At 40.4% G+C, this 12,917-nt stretch overlaps 1 protein-coding gene across 3 annotated transcripts in view; it reads right to left on the bottom strand.

Annotated features, from left to right (window-relative positions):
• The window catches only part of src (v-src avian sarcoma (Schmidt-Ruppin A-2) viral oncogene homolog), a 179,283-nt gene that overhangs the window by 1,336 nt on the left and 165,030 nt on the right, over nt 1-12,917 (bottom strand). For all 3 annotated transcript variants that reach the window (XM_051932572.1, XM_028812089.2, XM_051932573.1), the window contains 3 exons: nt 9,437-9,513; nt 9,076-9,229; nt 6,480-6,611 (listed from right to left, as the gene is read on the bottom strand). In XM_051932572.1, the coding sequence (XP_051788532.1) occupies nt 6,480-6,611; nt 9,076-9,229; nt 9,437-9,513 (363 nt within the window). The remainder of the gene's footprint in view (nt 1-6,479; nt 6,612-9,075; nt 9,230-9,436; nt 9,514-12,917) is intronic.

Here is a 12,917-nt window from a genome sequence, read left to right as displayed (position 1 = left end):
ATGGCCTGTTATCTCTGAACTGGACTATGACTTGTCGGACAATGATTTTGATACAAGTGATCGAAAACGAATGTGAGGTTCCAGCTTCAGTTGACTGGTCCCCATGGTGCTGAACGGGTTCATGTAGCTGATACGCCTATGGCAATGTTCGCCAGGGAGGAGTGCCACTTAACAATGATAAGAGGTAGAAACCGTGATCGCTGATGTGCTGCCTCAGCCACGTGAAGACAGCTTGGCAGCAAGTCTGCCGCACATTCTTATCAAATTGGCTGCCGCAGCATGCAGCAACAGACGTTTTGTGTTGATTTCTGTGTGAAACCATTGCTTTTCAGAAACTGTTTTTTGGAAAAAATATTCAGCCCTCAAAGAATTAAAAAGAGTTATGCCTACATATTTTCTTTTATTCTGTATGAGCTAGAAACCACCGATAGTTCATAAGTCAAAGGTTAGACGTGCAGGAGAGCTGGAAAAGGATGGGCCCCTCGCTTAGAGAGGGAATGTGAACTCTTTGGCTCTAAATAATAGTAGAAAGCGTCGAGCTAATAGGGAGTACAGGTAGGCCTTGTCAGACAGACATGATGGACAGAGAGGGGTTTGACACCCCCTCAGCTGAGAAATAACAGTGGAATTAATTAGGGGCAGAACTAAAGTTGGGGAATGTTAGGAGTCAGATGAGGATGGATAATGTCTTGTGTGATAAGAACTGTAATACAAGTAGAGCTACCTATGGCTACTCACTCATTGCATTTGTAGTGTGCCTGTAGGTGCGCCATACAATAAATCTTAATTCTGCTGCGTGTCCTGAGACTCCAAGTGCCTTCATTGGGGCTGAGGGTGCCCGCGCCAGTCTGCTTCTACACCAAATGACTACTACTGGGTCTCCAATGTAAAAGTGTATATATAGGGTGGTCTAGATCTAATTATGCAACTTTTAATGCAATGCAGGAAAACAATGCAAGACAAAAGAATTGTTCGAAATATCTTGTGTGGTGTGTGGCCGGCTAAATATTCCAGCCCTCACCCCCAGGCCGCCAGATGGAGCTCTCCCAACAGCGTGGACGTTCCCCGAATTCCAGCAGGGCCTCATGGACTTTGTAGTTTATATGCACAGCCCTGCTGGACACCTTGGGGACCACCAGGAGTCGCTGTGGGGAGACTGCCGAACTCTTACTTGCCCTATAACCCGGAGGTGCGTCATGATCATGTGACAAGAGGAAACGACGTGCTTCCGGGTTGAAAAAGAGGACTGTTTGCCCTGACCCGGAAGGAAATGGACTTGTGGGTTGTGCTTAGAACCACTTCCGGGTCAGGAGCTATAAAAGGACTCTGGGAAGCCCAGAACTTTGAGCTGAGCTGGGAGGAAGGGTGGCAAAGTGTCTGGGAGTGTGGAGGATTATTGTTATTGTTATTATTATTGAGTATTGTGGAGAGGAGGGTGCTTGGTGCACTGTATTGTCCTAATAAATATAATTATTGGACTTTTACCTGGTGTCTGACGTTTTATCCAAGGGTTCAAGGGGTCACGGAGACCTCTAATCTATCAAACTTGTAATAAACGAAAATGGACTTACATTGAATTAATTCACTGATTTTCCATGTAATGTCCCCACTTGTCCTCCATTCAGTTGTGAATACTCTATGTAATAAACTTAAGTTATAGCGTAATGAAAATTGCATAATTAGATCTGGACCACCCTGATCCCACGAAACACCTGGAGTACTGTCTCTTTTTATTTTTTATTAACTTGAGCCACTCTACAGCTGAAACTACAATGCCAGCTTCCTCCAAGCCAATTCAGAATTTTTGCCAATCCTCAGTTTTGTTTTTTTGTCTTTTTGATACATTTGAAAACAAATCTTAGAATCTTGTTTTGGCTTTCTGGGGTATTGAGTTCTGCTTGAGGGAAACAATACATTTAAATGATTTTATCGTGGGACTGCAACATAACAAAATGTGAAAAAGTGAAGGAGTGTGAATATGTTCTGAAGGCACTGCAGCTATGATAGTGCAAACAGACTAGTCAGTAAAACCTCGATTATCCGTAGGGGTCGGGACAGAGGCCATGACGGATAACAGAACAGCTACTTTAAAAATGATATGCTGTAGATTAGCAAATAGTCATATTTATTTACAAAACAAAATATAGTATTAACAAAATGAATTCATATACTGTAATATTGTAACGAGCAGTGTAATAAGGAACCACAACTCAGAGGTACTGGAGTTTTCTAAATTTTACTTGGGAGTCTTCGTTCTGTAACAGACGGTGCCCTGTCTTATACTCCATTATATGGGTTATCAGTTTATCTCCTGCTACTCACGTTCCTTTTTTCTATACCACAAACCCTCCTGCTTACTGTCTCCTGACTCTCTACTCAAAACTTCCTTCTGCCGCACCTTCCTTTTTCTCCATATTTCTCCTGTCCACCCCTTACAGAACAGGAGCCCTTCACCCAGTCCCATTATTTACAGCATTCATTCCACCCTTTCGGCTCCCCAACAGCGCATCACATGCTCCCTGCATGTCCCAATATATTACAAAACATAAGAAAATTACAATATGGGAGAACCTTAACAATAATACACAACAACATCACCGTCAGTGGTATTTCATTTTCAGTACGTTTTTCAATTTTGTCAGCAACACACTTTACATCGTTCACTGTTGTCTTCCTAATCCATAAACTGAAGCAATACTTGAAGTACTTTTGCCATTTTGTAAACGTTTAATAATTTCACTTTTTTGTGACAATTCCAACACCACCCACTTATGTTTATCAGCCATAACAATGTATAGTAGATTAATTATAATAAAAGAGAAAAGCTATGAAGCGATATTAAAACTGGAGTTACGTTAACCGACACTGTGGTGCTGGGGAAGAACACTACACGCTAACAGAAAGGGAGAGTTGTTCCAAAGTGAGCGCTCGCAGCGTACCACTCGGCAGTAGTACTATAGTAATAGGTAGGCACTGGCGTGCGCTTTTTTTTTTTTTTGCCTCTGATGGTTAACAGAGACTGACATTTAATTGAGTGACTAATAATCAAGCTTTTACTGTTTATAATCATTACAAAAGGCTCTGTAGATTTTTATTAATTTAATCAACAGCTGTTGTGCTCAAATGAGAATACATGCCTGGGGACAACCCATTAAAAAGTATGTGGTAAACAGCGATGAAATTCTGCTCTGCAATGGCTACACATCTAGAGGGCTTCTTCATAAAACAACCAGCCCCCAATTTCTCCAGTCCGTGCATTTTAAGCCACCACTGGGGTATCATCAAGAGAGCAAAAGAGGCTGAAGAAAGGACTTGACGCGGAGAGAAATTAAAAAGCTAAAACTGCTGTTATCCATTCAGTAGCACAAGGCAACTGAAGTAGGGAATGAAACTGCTGGAATTCCCGGCTGAACGGGAACGGCCAATTTCGCATATATAGCATGTAAAAATCGATCAAGAAATAACAGTTATAGTTGAAAATAATTAAGGTGGCGCCATTGCTGCAGCTTGCACTTCATCAGACAACAGCTTTGAACAGCAACTTGAAATTGCAATGCGTCAATCTGTTGCGTCCGCATTATCTGTGCCAAGAAACTTGCCATCACAGAATGATGACAAGAAACTGGATGCATCAGTAAAAGCTGAAACGGCGGTGTTTCAGAGCAACGGCAAGCGCGGGTGTTGTTTAAAACACGGGTATCAGTATCTGATGACTGTGCCATCTACTTCAGTGAAGGCAGAGCATGCTTTCTCAGTGGCTGGCGTACTCTGCATGAAGGTGTGTTCTCGCCTGGACGACCGCACGCTCAACATGTTGTGCTTTCTATGCTCTTATTACCGCAACTAATTAGATACACGTACTTATATGACAGCATGAACTGCTTGTAGTTAAGGTTAGTCTTTTATTGGTGTCAACATATTGCAGTAGTTTTATTAAAAATAAGTGTCGCTCGCTCTAAAACCATTCACATGTGAGATGCCCGTGCACTGTGTCATTCCCGGGAATGGCATGCGGGATTCCCGGGAATGGATAAACCCATCCAGTAATTGCTTCCCTAAACTGAAGCTTTATAATTTATTTGCATGTTTTAATGAATGCTGTGAGAGAAGAAAAAAAACCCTTGGCTGGATGCGTTTGAGACGTGCTTGTCTGTTATGATATCTTTCTGTCATTTTGACTATTGCATTACTGTGTGTCATAACAGCAAACAGAGTTTAGGTATGCATTGTGGTCTATACACTATATGTTAAAATGCCACATGCTGGCATGGCATGTTTGCATTTTCAGTTGGACAGTAATGTTAACTTCTTCCAGTTATTCATTTAGACGTGCAGTCAGAAGGGATGCTGTGCAGCCATGTTGTTCATCTACTGGTGTCATCGGGCAGATTTGTTGTTTCGGGTGTTTTGAGTACTGAAATCTGCATCTCTTATGGCTCCTTGTTATCAGCTCTCATAACACCATTTATTTTGAACACATATTTTACAATTCATATTTTAACGAACATAGCTGCCCGTTTTTTTCAAGCTTACATTGACTCCTAAACTATCGGCATAACGCTGAGCAACAGAGAGCACACACAGCACCTACGACAATGTATCATTCACGTCTGATGTCTTCAAGTACCAATGTATAACCAGTGTGTCACAAAGGTTTTTCTCATGCAACAGGTTATGTTTATTTTTAATATGCATAATGTGCTCTCTGCATATGCATATATGTTTAATTTGGGGTCTCTTTAGGAGACCTGTCAACTGTAGATGGTTCATCGTAATCAGAAGCTTGCTCTCTCTACTTTGAGTACCACCTTCATAAGGCATTGGATTGGTTTAGAAATGTGACACTCAGTGAGTTGTTTAATTGTTCCCACCCAGTTATTAGGCAAAATTCACTCATAGTGGTCTCCAGACCTATATATTATACGAGGGGGAGTCAAACTAAAGTTAGAAAATGGAACGAACCTTACAAAAGCTGATCACGTCATTTCTCAATGTCATCTCCACTCTTCTCCATGCACTTGCACCACCTGTCTGGGTCCCAGCAGAATAAAAGGTGTTGTCTCGTCCTCACAAACCACTCGTGCACTGCTTTCTTCACGGCATCGTCTATCTTGAATTGACAACCACCCAGATGTTTTTTTTAGCGGTCCAAAAAGGTGGAAATCACACGGTGCCAAATCTGGCGAATAAGGAGGATGTGGCAATACCTCAAACTTCAGTTTCTCCAGACAAGCCCTGGTGTTCTTAGCAGTGTGTGTCATTGTCTTGCAGCAAAAGGACTCCTGGGCACAGCAGTCCCCACCGGTGGGATCGAATAGCAGGCTTCACATTGGTCTTCAGAAAGTCACAGTAATTTGCACCAGTGACTGGAGTACCCCTCAGCATGTCGTGTTCAACAATAACTTGGGTAACACGAGTGGTTGCGAGGACAAGACCAAAGCTTTTATTCTGCTGGAATCCATGCAAGTGCATAGAGAAGGATGGAGACTACATTGAGAAATGACATGATCAGTTTTGTTAAGGTTCGTTCCATTTTTTTAATAAATCCCATGTGCTAACTTTTGCTTGATTCCCTGTCGTACGTCAGGTTTCAGCAAGACTTCCCACAGAGCAAATGCTTCTATTTGAGCACATCCAGATTCCACATTATAAGGCAGCATAATAGGGAAAGCCACTGTAAAGCTGCTGGCTTTTTTAATCTCAGGAATACCCTGTTGCAACATGTGGTAGGAACAGATATGGGGGACATTTTACAGAAGAACACGTGCCTCTTGTGCAACTCAGAGAATCCAGGATCTGCTGATCAGTGAGTCAGTCACATGGGATTTTACAACTTCTCCCCTGCATTCCTGTACATCATCTAAACGGACAGGTGGCACACACTAAATAGCCAGTTCTTGTTGCAGAGAGAATGTTTCTGTTGACTGGTCTAATTGCAAATGCAGATTCATAAGGCACTTGGTGGTCTTAAACAAAGCACATAAACATAAGGGCTTCAGAAAGTGCTCATCCTGTCTCAAGCTAAACAACAAACCACATCAGTTTACTGGGCTACATGGGAATTCCATCTGTTATGGGATTATTTTTCAGTATTATGTTACTAATTCATAAACCTGTTACGTACCTGCAGTCACTGTACATGCCATATAAAAAATACGAATATACTGCTGTGATGTTAGCCCTCTGCATAGCTCACAGTCTCATTCTTAGATGCTCCAGTTCATTTAATGAATCTCCCATCATACCAATATGGAAATTTAGTTAAGTTTGTTTCTATATGTCATTCTTTTCATAAGCAATAATTGAGCTTTTGAACCAAAGACAGGATCTGTGGACAATTAAAAGTTTTTTTTTTTTCATTTTTGGGTGAAGTATTTCTCTAACAGAAATCTGATCCCTCATCTCCATCACCTGCTCCCTCTTGTCATTTTCGGACGGTGCTGCAGCTGTAACACAAATGTCTTGCAGATTAAACTTACCTGGATAGGGTACTCTTCCCTTGGTTGCAAGTTCAGTCAGTAAAATGCCAAACGACCAGACGTCTGACTTAATGGTAAAGCGGCCATACAAAGCGGCCTCAGGGGCCGTCCACTTAATGGGAAATTTTGCTCCTAGATGGTTTTAAACAAACAGAGGAAAAGGTCAGACACCCAGGACCAGTAACATTGGCTACATTAACATTAATACTTTCCAGCCACTTCCACCTTAATAAAAATGAACTGACGCTCAATAATCTTAGCTGTACAAGGTTCATGGAGCTGATTGAGTGTGTCTACGCAGTACACTTCACCAGTTGGAGTTTTCTTCTCATTTTAACATGTTTGCATTTTGGTACTTTTTTTTTTTTTTTTTTTTAAACTAGACTAACCAGTAAATAAGTATAAAAAGGGGCACAAGTATGTAGCTGTCAGTCTCTTTGGTAAACAGATGATGGGTAGGGCAGGCCATCACCTAATTTAATAATTACCGTATTTACTTGTGTACCACGCGCCCTCATGTAAGACGCGCACCCTAATTTTTACAAAGAAAATCGTGAAAAAAATTTGCCCCGTGTACGACACGTGTTGTGATTGTATAGGAAGAGTTTAGGGCATGTTTTCCACGAAATGCACTTCTGTTTTTGTTACATGACGAAAGAGAGAGAGAGGGAGAGTGAGCCCAAGCAGAAGAAGTAAAACATTACAGAAAAAAACTTCCTCGTGTATGACATGCACCTGAGTTTCTAAGGCTAATTTTCGGGGAAAAAATGTGCGCGTGGTACACATGTAAATATGGTACTAATAATATATTAAGGACTAGTAAACAGAAGAGTAAAAGAGGGGAAGCAATGGAGTGCAGAGAACATGGAAGTGGAAAGTGAGGGAACTTTGTCCTGACAGCCTGGATGGATGAACATTTCGTTACCTTTGTCTTTCAGTGAATGAATGCTGTCTATTGGCTTGGACTAAGAAAAGGTAAAGACCACAACACTGGGATTAAAGAGATGGGGGGATGTCTATGAACACTTTCATATCAACACTTTCACTGGAACTTGTAATAACTTTCATTTTTAACATGGAGTACAATATGGGCGATATAAAATGAGAACTAAGGACATGGTGTTGGAGTGATAAACGAACCTCACTGCACTTGCTTCACACCTCAGGTTCCTCAAAAATGCGAAAATGTTCAGGAATTTCAACAAACTTGAAGAAACATAATGAAGTCAGTGGGGAAGGAGAAACTGAACTAGTTTTGAGTGAGTTATAGTGGTACAATGGTCTTTTAAGAGTCCCTGAGGGCATGGAAGCGTCTGCTAACTATGTTGGACCAATTATCGTGCCCAAAAAAGTGATCTGAGCTATGAGGCAGCAGTGCTAACTTTTGCACCACCGTGCCTCCCTGAGATAAAATTATTACACTCCAAGTCCACAATAGTCTCTGCGTCTCCCGAACTCTTTTCACTACGACTAACACACACCCAGCAGAGCTTGTGATCCAAAGATTTAGTGTTACTCACTCAGGGGGCTGTCTGTGTCGCTACCTGATCTGTCCTACATAGCAAGGAGTATAACATGCTTAACCCATTGTGAAGACACAACGTACAAGGCATCTTATATAAATGTAATGAATTATTATTATCTATGCAGAGCAACAAGGCATTTTCATAATATTGTCATTATCGTGAGCTAATCTACTCTCAAATGAAAATACTACAAGTTTTATTTTTTACTTCTTTTAAACTTTATTTTACCGACATGTGGTGTGCAAATCTGACTTGAGTACCAATTGGGTAGTGACATCACGAATGCTGTAAATCAGACCAGTACCACAGACTGTGTAGTGACATCACCATCCAACATGGCTGCTGCAGCTTGGTCATTCTGGCCTGGCAAAGTTTCATGGGGCACTGGAGGGGAGAAAGTTCATCTAAGCCAATCACACCGTAGATTCTCAGGGAAATGTTTGGGAAACCTAGCAAATAATCTGCAAAAAACCATGGAACATATTGTATAGAATGGCTATAACATTTATAATGTTCTTTCCAGACATATGATTTATCAATTTGTAAGCACTGACGGAAAAAATGATATTTAAAAATGCAGTAAAACTATTTGTTGACTATGGGGAAACATGTGGCAAAAGTTTGCAGTTGGTTGGATGTTTCTGGTTTAAACACAAAGTGATTGCAATGTCTTGTGTGTCTCACTTAGACATTTATTTTCTACAGTGCTATAGCTAAGCCATATCCCTGTTATTATATTAAAGAACTCATATTTCTACAATAATCATATTGATCTGTGATTTTCAGATAAGGGAGATGTTTCAGGGTAACGTAGTGTCGGAGAGTTAGCACAGTAAGAATTTCACTGTACTCTGTATGCGTAACACTAATGACCCTAAAAACTTATAATCAGATTAAAGTTTGTTTGGGCTTACTGCATGCTAACCTAATTTGTGTGTTCTTTTATATAAATGATGCATGGTTTATTACTTTTTGTTATTGCTTTGCAGCTAGAAGCTTTTTATACTGCTCTGAGTGTCATACATAAATTAATTTAATATCTTGTTGACCGTGTCTGGCAATGGACTCACCCTGTCTGGCAGTGTACTCGTTGTCTTCGATTAATCGTGCTAACCCAAAATCTGCCACTTTACAAACTAGATTATCACCAACTAAGATGTTGGCTGCTCTAAGGTCCCGATGAACATAATTCATTCTCTCCACATAGGCCATTCCTGCAGCAATCTGAAAAAAACAGTTTAAACAGTGTTATGAATTACAGATACATACTGAACATATCTTACCCATATGATTATTATGGTTATTATCTTAATAATGAGATGTGTGAGGGTCTGCCCTATGAAAGGTGCTATAAATAATAAATAATGCAAGGATTTTACCATCTAATAAATTGAATTAAAAAAAACAAACAAATGGCAAGCATTTACACACCTGAGAGGCCATATCCACCAACTGAGGTAGTCGAAGCATCCTCCCCATGTCTCCTTTAAGGAAATCCAAAAGGCTACCTGTGAAGGAAGCAAGATTTATTGGTTTAAGAAGGCTCCTCTAGACACAGTAGATACTGCAGTCCTAAAATACTGATATACAGTCATATGAAAAAGTTTGGGAACCCCTCTCAGCCTGCATAATAATTTACTTTTAACAAAAAAGATACCAGTGGCATGTCTTTCATTTCCTAGGAACATCTGAATACTGGGGTGTTTTCCGAACAAAGATTTTTAGTGAAGCAGTATTTAGTTGTATGAAATTAAATCAAATGTGAAAACTGGCTGTGCAAAAATGTGGGTCCCCTTGTCATTGTGCTGATTTGAATGCCTGTCACTGCTACTCAATACCGAATTACTTATAACACCAAATTGGTTGGATTAGCTCGTTAAGCCTTGAACTTCATAAACGGGTGAGTCCAATCATGAAATATAAAGGTATTTAAGGTTGTTGTGCTTCCTTCCCTTTGACTCTCCTCTGAAGAGTGACAGCATGGGATCCTCAAAGCAACTCTGAAAAGATCTGAAAACAAAGATTGTTCAGTCTCATGGTTTAGGGGAAGGCTACAAAAAGCTACCTCAGAGGTTTAAACTGTCAGTTTCAACTGTAAGGAATGGAATCAGGAAATGGAAGGCCACAGGCACAGTTGCTGTTAAACCCAGCAGGTCTGGCAGGCCAAGAAAAATACAGGAGCGGCAGGATTGTGAGAATGGTTACAGACAACCCACAGATCACCTCCAAACACCTGCAAGAACATCTTGTTGCAGATGGTTTATCTGTACATTGTTCTACAATTCAGTGCAATTTACACAAAGAACATCTGTATGGCAGAGTGATGAGAAAGAAGCCCTTTCTGCACGCACGCCACAAACAGAGCCACTTATTGTATGCAAATGCTTATTTAGACAAGCCAGATTCTTTTTGGAACAAAGTGCTTTGGACTGATGAGACAGAAATTGAGTTATCTGGTCATAACAAAAAGCGCTTTGCATGGCGGAAGAAGAGCACCGCATTCCAAGAAAAACACCTGCTACCTACTGTCAAATTTGGTGGAGGTTCCATCATGCTGGGGGGCTGTGTGGCTACTTCAGGGACTGGGGACCTTGTTAAAGTCGAGGGTCAGATGAATTCAACCCAATATCAACAAATTCTTCAGGATAATGTTCAAGCATCAGTCACAAAGTTGAAGTTACACAGGGGTTGGATATTCCAACAAGACAATGACCCAAAACACAGTTTGAAATCTACAAAGGCATTCATACAGATGGAGAAGTACAATGTTCTGGAATGGCCGTCACAGTCCCCTGACTTGAATATCATTGAAAATCTACGGGATGATTTGAAGCTGGCTGTCCATGCTCGGCAAACAAAAATTGAACTGGAGAGATTTTGTATGGAAGAATGATCAAAAATACCTCCATCCAGAATCCAGACCCTCATCAATGGCGATAGGAGGCGTCTAGAGGCTGTTAGATTTACAAAAGGAGGCTCAACGAAGTATTGATGTCATTTCTCTGTTGGGGTGCCTAAATTGATGCACCTGTCTAATTTTGTTATGATGCATATTGCATATTTTCTGTTAATCCAATAAACTTAATGTCACTGCTGAAATACTACTGTTTCCATAAGGCACGTCATATATTAAAAGGAAGTTGCTACTTTGAAAGCTCAGCCAATGAGAAACAAAAATCCAAAGAATTAAGAGGGGTTCCCAAACTTTTTCATATGACTGTACATGGCAAGCGCAATGTCCATAAACAAACCCACAGGGCCATCCTGGCACACTTACTCATTACTGCCAAGTGGAATCTGCAGTTTCTTGATAAAAAATGAACACGATCATTTATAGAATATACAGCCTTCACATAGAGCAAGGGTGTCAAACTCAATTTTATTCAGGGACAAAAAAATTACAACACTGTTACAAAAAACAGCTACTGCCAGATTTCTTTACAAACAAGACACACGGGTACCTCTCTGCTCATCACAATCGTATGTATATTTTGCCTTGTACTGTTTATCTGTTAAAACTGCCCACCCTCTTTATCAGATACTCTCTTCTTAGTTAGGAATGCTACCAGTTGCCACGGGACCGAAATTAGCATTAGAGGATATGTTCAGTATTTTTTAAGTCAAAGTTATTTACTGTATATGTATTTGCCGCTTAAACCTTTTCTATTAAGTTAAAAATAAATACATAGCCAGCTCTGGTGTTTTATAATGGAAGCCATTTGGCCATCTGGAAAACTAAAGCCTAAAAATGTATGGAATATGTCCACCCTCTAGCGGCAAATGTTTTGATATGAGGAGACAAGCCTTCCATGTTTCAGACATGTGTGTGATAACAAACAGGATCTGGAAATAATCCTTTTATTGCATATTCATGGTACTGTTTTTCTTGAGGTAAGGATACGTTTTCTTTTCGCTCGTGTGATTAACCTTCATGGGAGGAGTTCACATATAAAAATGGAAATAAATCAACACAATACCAAGAATGTGGCTGGAACAGTTTAGTAGGATTTTGCCTTTAGAAATAAAACCACACAGCCGAAGGTAAAGGATTGTTACAGAGGAAGACAATCACTGCTCCTGCCACAATCTCATACTATTTGCATTTTTTGTGTTTGAAAACGACATGTATAAGCTATTTTATAATGTGTGTGTGCAATCTCAAGACGCAGATCAATGCTGAATAGCTTTCTTGGCTTGAAAAATGGAAGTTTGTTCAGGAAATCCTTGAGTAACTAAGTGCCTCATGACATCCACCAGGACAGGCAACATTTTTAATTTATATAAAACACTTATCTTTAAAACACATTCTTGGATGGCAAATGCATATTAGACATATACGAGGGGGGACCCAAAAATAACCGGAATTTTGTTGTTGTTAGGTTGGTACTTGTAGTACGTGGTTGGGCCGCTAGGGCGATCTAGTTACACTCCTCACAAGTCAGTCTGCCAAGTGCCATCAGTCTGGAAGGTTGTGCTTGTGTTCAGTGAATTTTTTTGTAAAAGTAGGTTGCGCAACAGTGTGAGAAGGAAACGCCCTGATTTGTGGGAGTCGGGCGATTGGTTCTTTCCTCGTGACAACGCTCCATCTCACACTGCTCTCAGCATTCGCCAATTTTTGGCAAGAAACGGTATGACAACCCTGAACCACCCACCCTACTCACCGGATTTAGCTCCGTGTAATTTCTTTTTGTTCCCTCGGATGAAAAAAAGACTTGAAAGGAAGGCGTTTTGCTGACGTCGAAGAGGTAAAACAAGAAACGACCAGAGCATTAATGGGCATTACTTCAGACGAATTTAAAAAATGTTTCGAACAATGGAACAAACGGTTAGATAAGTGTATTTCTGCAAATGGAGAGTACTTTGAAAGAGACTAATTGTAGTTTGTACAGAAAATTAAATTAAACATGTTTTA

The sequence above is a fragment of the Erpetoichthys calabaricus genome, chromosome 10 (genome assembly GCF_900747795.2).
Source record: "Erpetoichthys calabaricus chromosome 10, fErpCal1.3, whole genome shotgun sequence".
NCBI classification, from domain to species: Eukaryota; Metazoa; Chordata; class Cladistia; order Polypteriformes; family Polypteridae; genus Erpetoichthys; species Erpetoichthys calabaricus.
This window is presented reverse-complemented; position numbering and strand designations above follow the sequence as displayed.